We start from the raw sequence: 16,778 nt of genomic DNA, 5'->3' as shown, positions 1-16,778 counted from the left end.
TTTAAAATTAATGGCCAAATTGGAGAAAGAGGTCAGAGAGACAAACTGTCCTATTCAAACCTGATCCATCAGATTGAAATGGGCCTAAAAATAAATCACAGTGAAGTGGAGATCATAGAGGCTGTGGTCAGGGCTATTAGCCCAGGTCTACCCCTCCGCGACATGCTAGAGATCAAAACAGACCTCACTATTGCACAGCTGCGAACAATACTAAAGGGTCATTACAAAGAAGACAGCTCCACTGACCTGTACCATCGGTTAATTAACATCACACAGGACAGTAATGAGTCACCACAAAATTTCTTGTTTAGAGCAATAGAGTTAAAAGAAAGATTGCTCGCAGCATCTAGAGAACCTGGCTCAGAGGAAGATTACGGCCCAGAACTGATTCAAAAGAAGTTTCTGAGAGCAGTAGGAACAGGACTTATTAATGATAATGTTAAACACCAGCTCAAGAACTTCCTGGATGATCTGACAGTTGCAGATGATGTACTGATAGCAAAGACTAATGAGGCAGCTAGTATTGAATGGGAAAGGCAACAGAAGTTCAGAAGGAATAATAAAGATCTGAAAGTGAGGGAGGTTAGAGCAGAAGCACAGGCAGTTCCCAAAACAACAGTTGGAGCAGTTTGGGAGCAAGAACAGCCATCTTCCATCGGAAAAAAAAATAGAACTGGAAAAGTACAATCATCTTCTTCTCACACAGAAACTGAGCTCCTAGATGCCATCCGACAACTTCAAAGTGAGATGCAAGACATCAGGAGACTGGTTAATGACTCTCATTTATCTATTTCCAAATCAAAACCAAGTCGGAGGCGTGGATGTAAACATTGCCAGGAAAACAATAGAGGAGAGTTTTGTGACCATTGCTTCAAATGTGGACAAGGTGGGCATCTATCACGTGGGTGTAGATTTGTTAAAAACACATCAGACAGGCCCGGAGAAACAGATATGTCTGTGAGCAGTGTGACATCTGTACCAGCAACAGAATATGATAAAAAGGAAAATGACCAAACAGGAAATGGACACAAGCTGACCACTGACATCACACATCATTCGGAACTTAAGTGTATGGAAGGAGTGAGACATGCAGCACCTGAGTTGAATGAGAGTGTTGGTATCAACCTCCTCGCTCCATCACAAAGAGACAAACTGCTTAACTTGATTGGAAAGAAGTGTACCATTATCTGTCTGCTGGATGGAGTGGAAACCAGAGCTCTATGGGATACTGGATCACAGGTCTGCCTCATGAGTGAAAAATGGAGAAAGCAGAATCTCCCTCATGTTACTATCAGAAGTCTCACTGAGATTATTGGACCTGGAATATTGGATGGAAGAGCAGTGAATAAGACACCAATCCCTTTTATTGGCTGGGTTGAGGTCAAATTTAAATTACCATCAGTGAGTCAAACACAACTAGAGCTCTGGGTGCCAGTTCTAGTTGCTGAAGAGGATGCAGTGGGAGAAGAACCAATCATTGGTTACAATGTGATTGAATACCTATTAAAGGGGTCTAGATCCTCCCACCATCATCACAGAAGCTGTTAGTACAGCATTTTCCATTGAAAGTAAGAAGGCAGAGGTATTTCTAAAAGTCATGAGAAATATGAAGGAGGAACAGGGCATAAGTACTGTTAAAACATCGAGAGAAAACTTCATCATCCCAGCTGGCCAGACGAAGATGGTGAAGTGCAGTACCGAGCTGGTCCACTTGCAGGTCAGCAAGGAGTCCTGTTTGAACCTCTGTCACAGTCGCAGCTACCAGAAGGACTAAGGGTTAAAGAAGGAATAGTGTGCCTACATCAGAGTTCCTGGTCCTGCTTCAGAATCCCAGTGAACAATGATACTGCTCATGACATTATTTTACCCTCCAAAAGCAAAGTAGGTCAAATCCAAGCAGTAAAAGCAATGTATGTGGCACCAACAGAATCAACAAAAATAAATGAAATAGAGACACCAAATTTCAATTGTGAAAAGGGAACTTCAACAGGATCAGAGAGCAAAGGAGAAAAAAAGGAGAACCAAAATAGGGCTGAAAGTGAAGATCTTTGGGATCCACCAGTTCCCATCAGCCACCTTTCCCCAGCACAACAGCAGTTGGTGAAACAACTACTCCGAGATGAGTGTAAAGCCTTCTCTCATGATGATTATGATGTTGGAACCATCCCCTCACTGCAGCTCAAAATCCGACTGCAAGATCCCACACCAGTGACAAGAACATATATATCTGTTCCAAAACCACTGCACAATGAGGTAAAAGAATATCTTGAAGATTTGTTAAATAGAGGATGGATCACAAAGTCTAGGTCAAATTATTCTAGCCCAATAGTCTGTGTCCGTAAAAGGGATGGTAGCCTCAGACTGTGCTGTGATTACAGAGAGTTGAATAAGAAGTCTCTGCCAGATCGTCATCCCATTCCCCGCATACAGGACATGCTAAATAGCCTGATTGGAAGTTCTTGGTTTTCTGTCCTTGATCAGGGAAAAGCCTATCACCAGGGCTTTCTGGAAGAATCAAGTCGCCCGCTCACTGCATTTATCACACCGTGGGGTCTGTATGAATGGGTGAGAATACCATTTGGATTATCATCAGCACCAGCAGAGTTTCAGAGGTCCATGGAGGAGTGCCTGACTGGACTACGTGATGAGGTGTGTTTGCCTTACCTGGATGATAATTTGGTGCACTCTAAAACATTTGAAGACCACTTGAATCATCTTAGAAGTGTATTGCAGCGTTATCAGGAAGCAGGAGTCAAGCTGACACCAAGGAAATGTGACATCTTTAAGAACCAAGTGAGATTTCTTGGAAAGTTGGTCACAAAAGATGGATATACAGTGGATCCTGCAGATATTGCTCCTGTACAGGCTTTGAGAGAGAAAACCCTCCACAGTGGGAGAACTGAGAAAATTATTGGGATTTGTCTCCTACTATCGCAGTTACATCCCAAACTTCTCCGGCATAGCTAAGCCTCTATAGGATCTTCTCTCCTTAAGCCCTGAGAAAAAGGGAAAAGGAAAACACAAAAAGCGAGAAGTAGGGAAACAAAATCAGAACAGTGGACAATTACCATCATCACACCCAATTATATGGTCAGCAAAACATCAAGAAGTGCTTGGCCAGTTATTAGATTTTCTAGTGAAGCCACCAGTATTGGGTTATCCGGACTTTGAACAACCGTTCATTCTGCATTGTGATGCTTCACAAGAAGGGCTTGGTGCTGTACTTTACCAGAGACAACAGGGAACTCTAGCAGTCATAGCATATGGATCCAGAACGCTAACACCCCCAGAAAAAAACTATCACCTTCATTCAGGAAAACTGGAGTTCCTGGCTCTGAAGTGGGCCATCTGTGAGAGGTTTAGAGATTATCTCTATTATGCACCACCATTTACAGTTTACACTGACAATAACCCTCTTACATATGTGCTTTCCACAGCTAAACTGAATGCAACCACTCATCGATGGGTTGCTGAACTGGCTGATTTCCAGTTCTCAATAAAGTATCGCCCAGGTAAAGTAAATGGAGATGCAGATGGTCTCTCCCGAATGTCACTCAGCATGGAGGAGTACATGCAAACCTGCACACAGGTAGTACACCCAGAGGTGATGAACAGTGTTATTCAAGCAGTTGCTCTTCAGTTTCAAGACTCTGAGCCATGGCTATGCCCAGCAACCATCAACAGTCTGGTCACAGAGGAATGTGATGCAGCTAACACATCAGTAAAGGACATCAGTAGAGCAGCTCTTAGACAAGCTCAACAAGATGATCCAGTGATTAGTGAAGTATTGAGATGTGTTACTGCACAGAAAAAACCAAAGCATGGCTGGCACAAGGGCAACAGGTTGGCTGTTGCTCTGATGAGACAAAAACACAGATTATATATGGATGAAGATGGACTACTCCACGCAAGACAGCCAGTCGCTCACAACTCCTTCTACCACAGAAATATCATGCACTTGTTTTTAAGGAGCTTCATGAGGAGATGGGTCATCTTGGAGTTGAAAGGGTGTTGCATCTCATCAGAGATCGTTTCTATTGGCCTAACATGCAAGGTGATGTTGAACACTATGTCACCCGTGTATGCAGTTGTTTGAAACGAAAGCGGCCCAATAAACCAGCTCGAGCCCCTCTTACCAACATCATCACTACATACCCATTTGAGTTAGTCTCCATTGATTTCTTACATCTGGAGAAATGCAGTGGTGGGTATGAATACATCCTTGTAGTGATGGATCATTTCACACGGTTTGCCCAGGCTTATCCTTGCAAAAACAAAGCTGCCAAAACAGCTGCAGAGAAAATATTTGGGGATTTTATTTTGAAGTTTGGTTTTCCCACAAAGCTGCATCATGACCAGGGTAAAGAGTTTGAAAACAAACTATTTGCATCACTCGAAAAGTACAGTGGAGTCAAGGGGTCAAGAACAACGCCATACCATCCGCAGGGTAATGGTCAGGTTGAAAGGTTCAACAGGACACTACTTGCCATGCTGAGGAGTCTGCCAGAAATTGAAAAAAAAGATTGGAAATCTTCTCTACCAAAAGTGGTTCATGCATACAATTGCACACGCAGCGAAGCTACTGGCTATGCTCCGTACTTCCTCTTATTTGGTCGTCAGCCCCGGCTCCCCATTGATCTTATGTTTGGTCTCAGTGAAAAGAACCAAAGCTCTTCCCACCGGGATTATGCAGAAAAATGGAGGACAAGGATGAGTGAAGCCTATCAGTTGGCATCCAGGACAGCCAGTAAGCAAGCGATGAGAGGGAAGGCTCACTATGATAGGAAACTGCATGGAGGGGAGTTGTATCCAGGTTGCCGAGTGCTTGTTAGGAATCTGAATGAGAAGGAGGACCAGGAAAATTGAGAGCATTCTGGGAAGATAAAGTGTACCTTGTTAAAGAAAGGAAACATCAGGACAGTCCTGTCTATGAAATTCACCCAGAAAGTGGAAAAGGCGAATCAGGACCATCTACAGAAATCTGCTGCTTCCATGCGATTTCCTTTCAACGACAGAACCAAAAGTAACCACTCAACCTAAAAGACCCGAAAGAGAAAGAGAAGCAGAGACATGCAGACAGCTCTGATGATGAAGACGACTGGGAAGCCATCATTCATCCACCTCTACAGCATCACAAAATGGAGTCAGATCATCTCATCGAGAGTCAGCTGAGCGGAGGCACCAGAGTTCCACCCAATCAACGAGGACATGCAAAGGGACTGCATAGCTGATGGTGGTGGACCAGGGCAACAACCAACTCTTGGTGAGGACATGGATGCAACACTAGAAGGCGACTTTCATCCAGAGAACATGAACTGTTGAGATGAGTCTCACCAGTCAGCTGCCAGTGACAAAGAAGAGACTGACATATCACCCCACAGTGTGGGAAGGTATCCTTTTAGAACAAGAAAACCTATGTTACGATTCAATTACCATAATTTGGGACAGCCTTTTCTCTAATGTGAATAAGTTAGAATGATTTGCATGATTAACTACTTTTTGATGTATCTTAGGTAGAATGATAGATGAGTACCCATGGTATCAATTTCAGCATGTTTTTAAAGGTAGAGTTTACTTTTAAGTTAAAGTACCTTACTCTCAGAAGAGATTGCAGATATTTACGCTACTGGCGGATCAAGTGGTGGATTGTCATCGTGCACAATGACGTCGACTGCAGCAATGTGACGTTAATAGGAGATATATGTCATATTGTCGGACTGGACACAGCATAGCATCTCTTTGAACATTCATTCTGACTCCTTCCTAGAAGTACTCTGCATAATTGTAAAGCATTAAAACATGTTTGCTGATTTATTTGCTGTAACGCTAGGGTACCCGAATGTCGGGACGACATTACATTTTGGAGGGGAGAGTGTGACAGAATGGACATTAGAAGTATTACACCCCCCTCCCTTTTTTTACTTTACTTTATTTAAAGACTTCTTTTGACCGTGCCTTTGGGCTGCACTTCCCCTGCTTGAGCTGGGATGCAGTTACAGCAGTTCGCCACCAGTTGGCACATGGAGCACGGTGAGCACTCCTGACTCAGCGAGCCAACGGCAATTTAGTGCAGTAACGGCTGGTCAGCGGAGGCGCTCACTGTCGCTCTTGTCTGTGTTAACAGTGTAAAGAAAATAAAGAACCTGCGAAAAACACACTGTCTAATCATTAAAGTGTGCAACATCACCATCATCATCATCCCCATCATCATCCCCATCATCATCATCATCATCATCATCATCACCATCATCATCATCCCCATCATCATCACCATCATCATCATCATCACCATCATCATCATCCCCATCATCATCATCATCATCACCATCATCATCATCATCATCATCATCATCATCATCATCATCATCATCATCATCATCATCATCATCATCATCATCATCATCCCCATCATCATCATCATCATCATCATCATCATCATCATCATCATCATCATCCCCATCATCATCATCACCATCATCATCATCATCATCATCATCATCATCATCATCATCATCATCATCATCATCCCCATCATCATCATCATCATCATCATCATCATCACCATCATCATCACCATCATCATCATCAGATCTCCTCCTCTTTCTCAGTTCTCCATTTCATCAGACTTGTTGTTTCCTTTTCTACTCAATAAGATCAGCAGCCTGTCCCTGATGCAGTGAATGTGGAAGAGAGGTTGGATCTATTACCATTATTTCTACAAACTGATGAAAAGATTCTGGGTGAAATTTCTATAGAGCTGAGTGACGAGTTTCATGTGAAGATCAGCTGTGAACCAGGATTGGTACTCTGATACAATCACACTTCAAACCTTGTGACAAATTATTGCTTTTGTCTAAAAAATCAATAATTTGATGAAGTGGATTAAGGATCAAGCAGCAACTATCACACAATGATATAGAGAATAATTCAGGGTCCTGAGAGGATCAGTGCAGTTCTTAGGAAACATTTCACTGATCTGTGATCTGCTGGTGATCAGCTGTTTACCTACAGAGTTGATCCAACTTGTGACAGAATCCTAGAAAGTTAAAAGTCTCTCCAGGTTTTAACTGATGAACTAATGAACATCCTCCTTTTATATTTCTATGTTTCTTCCTTTGATCACCGACTAGATCTGATTGTCTTGATGTCAGGTTTTAAATATGTTGTTGCTGCTGGCCGACCGTTGAAACCTGATTTAAGGTGAAGGTGACGTTGTACAGCAGCTTCCTTTGTTTGTTTCTCTTCTGTTTCTCATCACTCCTGTAAGGTGATGAGCAGCACAACAAACACTTTTCTATTTTCTCTGCTTGTGAAAAACACTAAACTAATAAAAGTGTTAGAAAAAAAGACCTGTTGTTTCCAGTGTTTCCAGTCTGCAGGTTAAAACCAGTAAAGTTTAGTGGAGGAGAGTCGGTACCTCTGGTTCTGTTGGGTCTGATGTTTGCTGTCCTCACTGCAGAGTAAACTGGACCCGGATGGATCTCTGAACAACAGATGTTAGAGGTTCTGTTAGGGTTCAGATGTTTTATGATAGAAAAGGTTTTTAATGGTTCTGTTGTTTTTGTCCAACATGTGAATCTAGAAACCACAGAGCTGCTCACTTCCTCTGAAACACACAAGCAGAGCTTTGAGTCACAGAAACACACTGACACCTTCAGAACCGCACCGAGTCGGTTCAGGTTGGACCAACGCAGGTTTTATTTAGAAAACCGTCAAACGTTTCCTGTGGTGAACTCAGGATGTTTGATGCTTGAGAAACTTCAGTGGAAACAGCAGCAGGAAGTTTGGTGGTTTAAGAGTCCAACGTTGTTAGAGAGGAGCTGAACAGTTTCTATTAAAACTTTATAAAGAAAATGAAAAGTAAAATATTAAAGTACAACTGGACAATAAAAACAATCAGAGGATGGACTCTACCTCTGCTCCTCTGCTGGTTTCCAGTCTCTCTGAGGTTTCCAGTTCTCACTGCAGAGTAAACCAGAGCTGGATCTGAAAACATTTATATAAATAATATTACTGCAATAAATAATATTACTGCTATAAATAATATAAAATTATTGCAATAAATAAATATTATTACTGCAATAAATAAATAATATTACTGCAATAAATAAATAATATTACTGCAGATAAATAATATTACTGCAGATAAAAGTGGATCTTTAGACATTAAATTAAAATAACTTGACTGAATCATTAATTCAGAGAAATAGATTCACATTTTAACAGTTTTTTTTTTTACTGTTGTTATTAATGTCAGATATGTAAATGTATAAATGTTTGTAATAACCAGAAACCACAGAGCTGCTCACTTCTGTTATTAAAGGTTAACGAGACACAAATAGATCCTGAGAGTTTTTGTTCACTAAACATCAAATGTTTGTTTTCTATATTTATATTTGATTTGATCATGTTGATTAAAATGGATTGTAGAGTTTCTGTTGAACGGTTTCAACCTCCACAACATTTAAACATAAATGTTATTAATATGAGTCTCAACATGCTAAATGCTTGAACAGGTTGTCAAAATGTGACAAACATATTTTAATACATTTATACTGATGATGAAGGACGAAGATTTGGACGAGTCAACAGAGGAAGAGGAGGAGGATGAAGAGTCAGAAGAATCTGATTCTAGTTTCCATCAATCAGTTTTTCTCATTTGTTTTTCTGTCCTTTCCTTTAGTTATGATTTTCAGTAAAATCATAAATATTCTTCTTGTTCAGTCTCTTATTATTCATCTCCCATAATTATAATTTACAATAAAAGTTATCAAAACTTGGTCCATAGTTTACATCAGAACTTTACTCCAGAACCAGTTTAATTTGTTCTGAACTCAGTGAAACAAGAATTGATCTTTCTGATGAACTGACATGTTTATTAATACAGATGTTGAACTTTGAGAGACAAATTAAGGATTTAGAGAAAGAAACTGGATTCTGCAGGTCATTTATTCTGTTCTGATGTATAAATTGTTTTAAAAATGGATCAAAGCAACTAGAAAAATAATATTTTTAAAAAGGAACAATAAAACACTGAACAGGATTACTTAATAATGAATTCAGGAAGAGAAAAACTGATTCAAAGGTTAATTTATAAAACAAACAAAAATAATTGTTCATAACTTTGACTGTTTTAAATCATCTTCAAAATAAATTCACTCTGTTGAAAGTTCTTGTAAAAACAGAGAAAACATCACAGTTAACTTTTTAAAATGAAAGTCCTGCAGAGAATCATAAAAACCTGAATGTTTCCTTCAATAACAGGAAGCTGGACGACCACAGAGCTGTTAGCATGTTAGCATTAATAACCACAGAGCTGTTAGCATGTTAGCTGTTAGCATGTTAGCATTAATAACCACAGGCTGCAGAAACGCTCAGAATAACAGCGAGCAAAACCCCCTAACTGAAGAGTTAAACCTGAACTGGAGATGAAAAACAAAAGTCTCTAATTTAGATAAAATACCAGCTGCTTTGGTTGCTGAAACCACTTGAACTATTAGCTGGAAAAGGAGAAGAAAAACATTATGCAACAAAATTTAATCTGAGAAAACAGTTTTGCTGAATTAAAATAATCTGATGGTAAAGAATAAATTATAAAATAAAGATTAAATTCAGCTGATTCAAGGTTATAGAAGCTAAACAGCAAAAACTGATGATTTATGATCAGATAAATGAAGCTGAGACTAAATCAAAAACCTTTATAAACCCATCCATTTTCTAATACATTGTACCTAATGGGGTCAGGAGGAGCTGCTGTCTGTCTGCACCCTGGACAGGTCACCAGTCTGTCGCAGGGCAACACACACACATTCACACACCCACCCACACACACACACACACCTAGTGAGAATTTAGAGAGACCAATTAACCTGGACAAATGTTTTTGGACTGTGGGAGGAATAAAATGTATTTTTGTAATAAATTTATCTTTTGTGTTTTAGAATAATCAGTTGAACAGATAAAGATTTTTATTATGCAGCAGAAAATATAAAAGATGTTTGATTTTGTCTGATAAATCAGAAGTTTGAACTTGAACAGGAAGTGAGGTTTTACCTGGACTGCTTCTGATTGGCTGCTGCTGATTCCTGAAGGTCTTCAGTTCACTGTAGGTGATTTCCTTTTCATCTTTTCCTTCATCTGAAATAAAACAGAACAAACATCAAAACTCAGAGAAACTTTCAGGAAAACAAACTGGAGGTTTTGAACAAGAAAACATGAAAAAATAAGAATCACAAATTATAAATCTGTTGAAATGAAGGAAAATATTGATAAGGCTGAACCTTCAGGTTTCCTGCAGGAACATCGTCTCACCAGAAGAACCAGAAGAATCAATGAGAGAAAAACCAGGAAGATAAAAATAAAAATGGAAACAACGACTGTGATGGTGGGAAAAGATGAACCAGGAGGAGGAGAGGATGGAGGGATGGAGGTGATGGATAGAGGAGTGGAGGATGGGGGGATGGAGGAAGGAGGGATGGAGGAAGGAGGAGGAGTGGATGTGATGGTCAGAGGAGTGGAGGATGATGAAGGAGGAGTGGAGGAGATTCTCTCTGAAATGAATCAAAGGTAATAATTGATTTCTTGTCTCCTGATGAAGGTTGAAGCAAACAGAGAAACTGATGACCTCTGACCTTTGACAGAGATCCTGCTGGATGGAGACTCTCCATGACCTCTGATGTTACATTTATAGAGGCCTTCATCAGAGCTGGAAACATGGAGGAGGGTCATGTGACCTGATGATCCATCACCAATGAAGGAGCCATCTTTATAGAAAGCAGCTGGGAGGTTGTGGGTTGGATTCCTTGATCTGCAGCTCAGAGTGACGTCATCTCCCTCCATCACAGGGAGGACAGGACTCTGCAGGATCACTGATCCACCTCAACACAGAGACAAACTACAGCATTTCATCCATTTCCACACAGCTTCAGCAACACTAACTCCACAGTCTGATCTTACCAGAGACAGAGAGCTGGATGCTGCTGCTGCTGGAGGATCCAGACCTGGACTCACACCAGTACACACCAGTATCATGTGTGAACAAGTAACTGATTTTACAGGTAGAACCATTTAATTTCCCCCATCCATCTTCACATCTCTTCATGGTTCCTCTGGTTGTGTTTCTCCACACAGTCCATCCATCAGGTCTGTTTTCATCCTCACAGGTCAGAATCACTGATTCTCTCACAAAGAACTGAGATCTGCTGGGATTCACAGTCAGAGCAGCAACTGGAAGGAAAAACTCCTGTTGGTTTTATCTGCTTTAAGTTATTTTCATCAAAGCTTCATAGTCCTACAGTAAACTCTAAACCTTAAACACATCCTCCCATTTTAAGCCTTTAAATATCAAACATTAAAACCTTCACATAATGATCCATATTGCTGTTTTGCATTAAATATTGTCTGAAAGAATGAATCACTTTTTATTAGATAAAGCAAAATGCTTATACCATGAATAACATCTCATGAAATGTAACCAACCTTTGTTTGCTGTGTAGATCATTATAAAACCTAGAGAGGGAATAAAAATCACTTTGAATTAAATTTACATTCATAGCTTCAGAGCACAGATACAACTTGTCCAATCACTGTGAATAATGTTCCCCTTAAGTCATTATGTAACTCAAAACACCTTTTGGTAAATCAACAAACTGAGATCCATGTCATATTTTAATGTAGATAAAGGAGAAATGACTGTAATATGATTTTTCTTTGGTAAATGTAATCTGGCCCTGTGACAGACAGGTGACCCGTCCAGGTGACCCCGCCTCTCGCTCAAAACGTGGCTGGACAGGCAGCAGCTCCTCCAAACCCCATTAGGGACAAGGTGTTAGAAAATGGATGGATGGCATATGCAACATCTACATTTGAAACATCTACATTTCAAACATCTACATGCAACAACAAGATCTCTATAAAGCACTAAGAGCATAGACATCTACCAAAGATACAGCAACGACACAGACCAACATCTACACGTATGACTTCTACATATTTTTGACCCAAATAGAACCCCATAAGAAACATCTTGTAAATCAAGATATATTTGTGTTTGCATCAAAAATACAAATCTGAATGTTGGTCTGTGCATTTGTGAATTATGAGACAGTTTTAGCTCCATATGTTTGTACTCAGTTAGTGTTCAGTTAATTTGGGCTTAAATTTGTTATTTATCCTTTGATTTATTCTTGCATTTAATCTTTACGCTTTAACTATTTTTTGGAAGTATAAAATGAAAACTTTTTCTATTTTTTTTTTACATCTTTTGTCCTTGTTTAGTTTGGTCCTCTACAGTGACTATTTCCACAGAGAGTCTCTTGTATAACATCAAACTCTCTGTAAAGAAGTTTAAAACAACCCCAGTTGACATAAACTGCTGCATATAACTTTATTCTTGCATCACAAAAACCATGAAAATTATATAAAATACAACAGAACACAAGTTGAAATAGTTTTTTAGATCTGTAGGCAGTGAATAAGGGCAGAGGTATCTACCTTTTTGATACGGATTTTGACGTAAAAAATTTATGGAGTTAAATTTGTTTCAAAATTATTCAATAAAAAAAAATCATGTCAAATTAAAAATATTTAATCGTGGTCAAATCTTTTTGATTTGCAAACAATTTTTAGTTTCAAACAAAAAAATATCTCATTAAAAAATTAAACTGTGGTTAAAACTGTTTGAATTGTAATAATTCTTTTAAAAAAATTGTTTAAAATACTTTTTTTTAAATCACTAATTTTGTTTAAACAAGTGAAAAAGTTATTTACAGAACAAACTTTTATTTGCAATGTCAGAACTTTTTGGTTGGAAATCACAACCAAGTTTTTGGTTGTGATTCTCAAACTTTTGGTTTTTGTGCTCCCTACTATTTCAGAACTGAATTAAATTAAATCTGAGTAGAAATAAAGTACAAGAACACAAGAGCATGCTCATTCTCTGATTGTTTTCGTCTCCTGTCGACATTACAGCTCTGTAGCTGCTTGGCTTCATGCAGCAGGAGAGAAACAGAGAACAGTCACAGTTCTCCTCCTGCTTGGTTATTTCTTGCTTGTTACTCTTGGGAAGTGTTCATAGTTGAGTGTTTTTTACCATTAATGCATTGCCTGAATTCCTATATTTAATGGTGTGGATACTTGTGGTTTGTGACACGGGCAGCTCTGACCTGGCATTGTTTGAAATCAGCTTGCATAACTTTAAAATGTTTGATATATGCAATATTTGAACCTGATGGGTAACGATGGAACTTGACAAAATGTAATGCTTCAATTGTTGACTGTGTTTCTAAAACTTAGTATTTTAGTGTTTTCATGATGTAAAACACTTTGAGATGCTTTGGTGCTGAAATGTGCTATACTAATAAAATGCAAATACTCGTTCCAATGGCAGACATTGTAATTTAAAACAAGAAAAAATGTTGATATAAGTGAAAGAAATCGATTAGTGGGACTAGTACTAGTACAGACGGTAGAATAAGAGGTTTTTGTTTTCAAACATCAGTTAGAGTTCACCAGCAACATGTTTCATCATATTTGACATGATGATAAAACACAGATTTTATAAAACACTGTTATAATCTACAGTGAGTCCAGGTTGTTCTGATGATTACATGTCTAGAGGTGTTTGTAGTGTGGAGTCCTTCTGAAGACATTATGCTTTCAATGCCATGATTCCAAAACCTATAATACAGTTTTCTCCTGTTTGTCTTATTAAATTCTGCTAACTCTCCTTCTGCTTCCTTTTTGTTTTATTTTATATCCTCAACCAGTTTAACAACTTCTTTTCCACCATTACAACAGAAACAGAAAATCTAGAAGAACCAGAGTACTTACAGAGGAGAGAGTGGACAGATGTTTCCTTCATGGTGGTTCTCACTGTTTGGACATTTTTCAGTTGTTTCTGGAAACACCCAGTAAAACCCGCCTCTTCCTCTGACGCTGCAGGGGGAAAAAAAAAAAAAAAAAACACAATTGGAAGAAAAAAAGATAGATGTGCAATAAAATGTGGCTGATAACACAAATAGGCTAAAAACTCAAACTATTGGTTCATACTTCATTTAGTCTGTTAATTCAGATGTTTAAAGTTGCTTTTTTCTGTTCTCTTCCAGAAAAAAAAAAACACATAACATTTTAATGTAAAACCGTTATTTTAGAAATGACGTTTTAGCTTTCTATTTTTGAGTAGAGAAATGTTGTTGACCCTAATAGTGACGCTGGTCCTATGCTTTATGTCAAAATATTAATTAAAAAGTGCATCTTTTCTTTACTTGTCCACCAGAGGGAGCTGTTTATTCAGAACTAAGCTCCACAACCCTCTCAGAACAAGAGAGACACTGTCTTAAGGATTTATTTCCTCCTGATCTGCAACAACCTGATCATCATCATCATTATTTTTTTGTTCAGTATATGGATCCCTGGTGAACAATTAATATACTAAGTATGTTAAATTCTAGTGTACCTCAGTTTACTGTAAGTCACACTAATCATGAGTAAACATCAAGTTCACTTAGGATTAACTTAGTGTACTTTAAGTATTCTGCTTTTTATGTAATATAAATGTGCTTGATTAGTATATTTTGACTATTTTTGTGATTGGATTACATTTAAAACATACTTAGAATGTATTTTCAGTATATTGTCATTAGATATTTTATATATTAGTAGTGTGATTACAGTATGCTACATTTACACTTTTTGTTCATTATAATTGCTAATGAAGTAACTTTTTAGTTACTTAATATCTTTAATTATTCTGCTTTTCCACTTTGTACATTAATGCTTCATACACACTGCAGAAACTCATCAGGTACCAGAAGGATCAACTAAAACACTTTACAGGTGAAACTAATTACATTGTGTTTTCAATATATTACCATTTTTCAAGAGTAAATTGATAATATACTATCACAGAATTGTAAAAATATTCAATACATTCAAAGTTTACAGACAACATGTTTATGAAAATTAGCACAATAAAATAACAGGTACACTTTGAGGAAATGTGAAAAATGTTTCACCAAGGACAGAGTTTTGTTTTAATAAAATGTGACAGTATTCCAGTTTTACTGCAGACAAACTGACATTTCTGACCAGAAACCACAGCTGGTTCTGATGATATTTCACTTGTATTTTCTCTGGGTACAGACTATATTTGGTTTAACATGCTGTCATTCAATAAAATATTTTAACTCTTGGCCATTAGTCATTAAGCTCCTTGGATTCCACTGTAATATGAATAAAACCATCAGATTTCATTATTACTGGACTGCTGACTGTCATTTATCCCAGTTGTTAAAACTGAACTGATTGACTCAAAACACAAGTCTTCCATCTCAAGGTATATTTCTGCCGTTTTAATTATTATTTTAATTCCCTCTGATCTACTATCTGTCTGTACTGAACAATTTATTCCTTCCACAATAAATGCATCATTTCTTCTTCTCCACCATCATTGTTCTTCCTCAGGTTCTCTTGGTTCTCCAGTTGTTCTGCTGTTTGGGGCCCAGAAATGTTTTTATCATTAACATTAAATTATCGTTTTAACTGAATCTGCATAGATAATTTTTTCTTTTCCTCCTATATTTTGTACCTGCGTTGCTGTTTTATGAGCTTCTCATCCTTTAAATGCAGCTCTTTGTTCCCCTCCACAAACTTTAACTGAGAACATTTTTATGCTCCTCCACACTTAGCACACTTAGCTTTAGCTCTGCAGCACTTAGCACACTTAGCTTTAGCTCTGCAGCACTTAGCACACTTAGCTTTAGCTCTGCAGCACTTAGCACACTTAGCTTTAGCTCTGCAGCACTTAGCACACTTAGCTTTAGCTCTGCAGCACTTAGCACACTTAGCTTTAGCTCTGCAGCACTTAGCACACTTAGCTTTAGCTCTGCAGCACTTAGCACACTTAGCTTTAGCTCTGCAGGCAGCAGCAACATGTCCAAACCTTTGACATTTATAACATCTGGTTGGTGGAGGAATGTATTGTTTTATTATATAACTGATAAATCCAATCATCACCTTTTCAGGTCATTTATCTTCTTCTAGGATTAATAATAAAACTGACCTAGCAGAACTTTTAACTCCTGTTGAAACAAACAAACTTTAACAACTCGACCTCCTTTTACATGATCTTTAATCTCAGATCAGTTCAGATTCCATCTTTCACTCTCATTACTTTTTTCTTGCATCTCATTAATCCTCATTAGCATCTGATCTCTATCTCTGCATAAACCAATAAATTATCATCTCTTAACGTTTTCACTGCTTCCACCTCACCTACTATTTTATATATTATATTATATTTAAAGGATTTAAAAAGTTTTTAAATTCTCTAAAATTCTATTTAATTTCATTTCTTTTATTTTCCTTCATCAGATTCAAATCTTTTCATTTTCTTATTCCACTGTTTCACGATTCTCCTGGTTTTATAATTCATTTACAATAATCACTATTCATACTAAAATTATCTGAGTCATCTAATTCTTCACATTCATCCATCGCACTTCCTTGTTTACAGTAAACTACAACTAACTCCAAACTACAATAAACTACAATAAACTCCAAACTACACCTCTGTCACTTAGGCTTTAACCAACAAACATAACACCTTCCTTTTCCACGCGGGTCATGGAGCTGCAGATGCTGCTGGGACTGACGCAAAGTGACTTCAATAATAAAGGCTCCTTGAAGAAAACAACCATCAGGGTCATTCACTTCAAATAACGTCCTCCTAGCTCCGCCCTCCTAGCTCCGCCCTCCTAGCTCCGCCCTCCTAGCTCCGC

The 16,778-nt window shown here is 38.2% G+C and overlaps 1 protein-coding gene across 1 annotated transcript in view; it reads right to left on the bottom strand.

Moving 5' to 3' along the window:
- Positions 1–16,697, bottom strand: part of LOC122820124 — a 19,759-nt gene extending 3,062 nt beyond the window's left edge. Inside the window, exons 1-9 of the mRNA XM_044097298.1 lie at positions 16,604–16,697; positions 13,831–13,935; positions 11,479–11,508; positions 10,957–11,226; positions 10,632–10,877; positions 10,281–10,550; positions 10,054–10,137; positions 7,915–7,986; positions 7,418–7,483 (exon numbers count right to left, since the gene is read on the bottom strand). Coding sequence (XP_043953233.1) covers positions 7,418–7,483; positions 7,915–7,986; positions 10,054–10,137; positions 10,281–10,550; positions 10,632–10,877; positions 10,957–11,226; positions 11,479–11,508; positions 13,831–13,935; positions 16,604–16,697 — 1,237 coding nt within the window. The remainder of the gene's footprint in view (positions 1–7,417; positions 7,484–7,914; positions 7,987–10,053; positions 10,138–10,280; positions 10,551–10,631; positions 10,878–10,956; positions 11,227–11,478; positions 11,509–13,830; positions 13,936–16,603) is intronic.
- Between the last annotated feature and the right edge of the window lie 81 nt (positions 16,698–16,778).

This window comes from Gambusia affinis, linkage group LG18 (genome assembly GCF_019740435.1).
Source record: "Gambusia affinis linkage group LG18, SWU_Gaff_1.0, whole genome shotgun sequence".
Classification (NCBI taxonomy): Eukaryota; Metazoa; Chordata; class Actinopteri; order Cyprinodontiformes; family Poeciliidae; genus Gambusia; species Gambusia affinis.
Note: the sequence above shows the minus strand (reverse complement) of the source record. Positions and strands in the feature narration are given on the sequence as shown.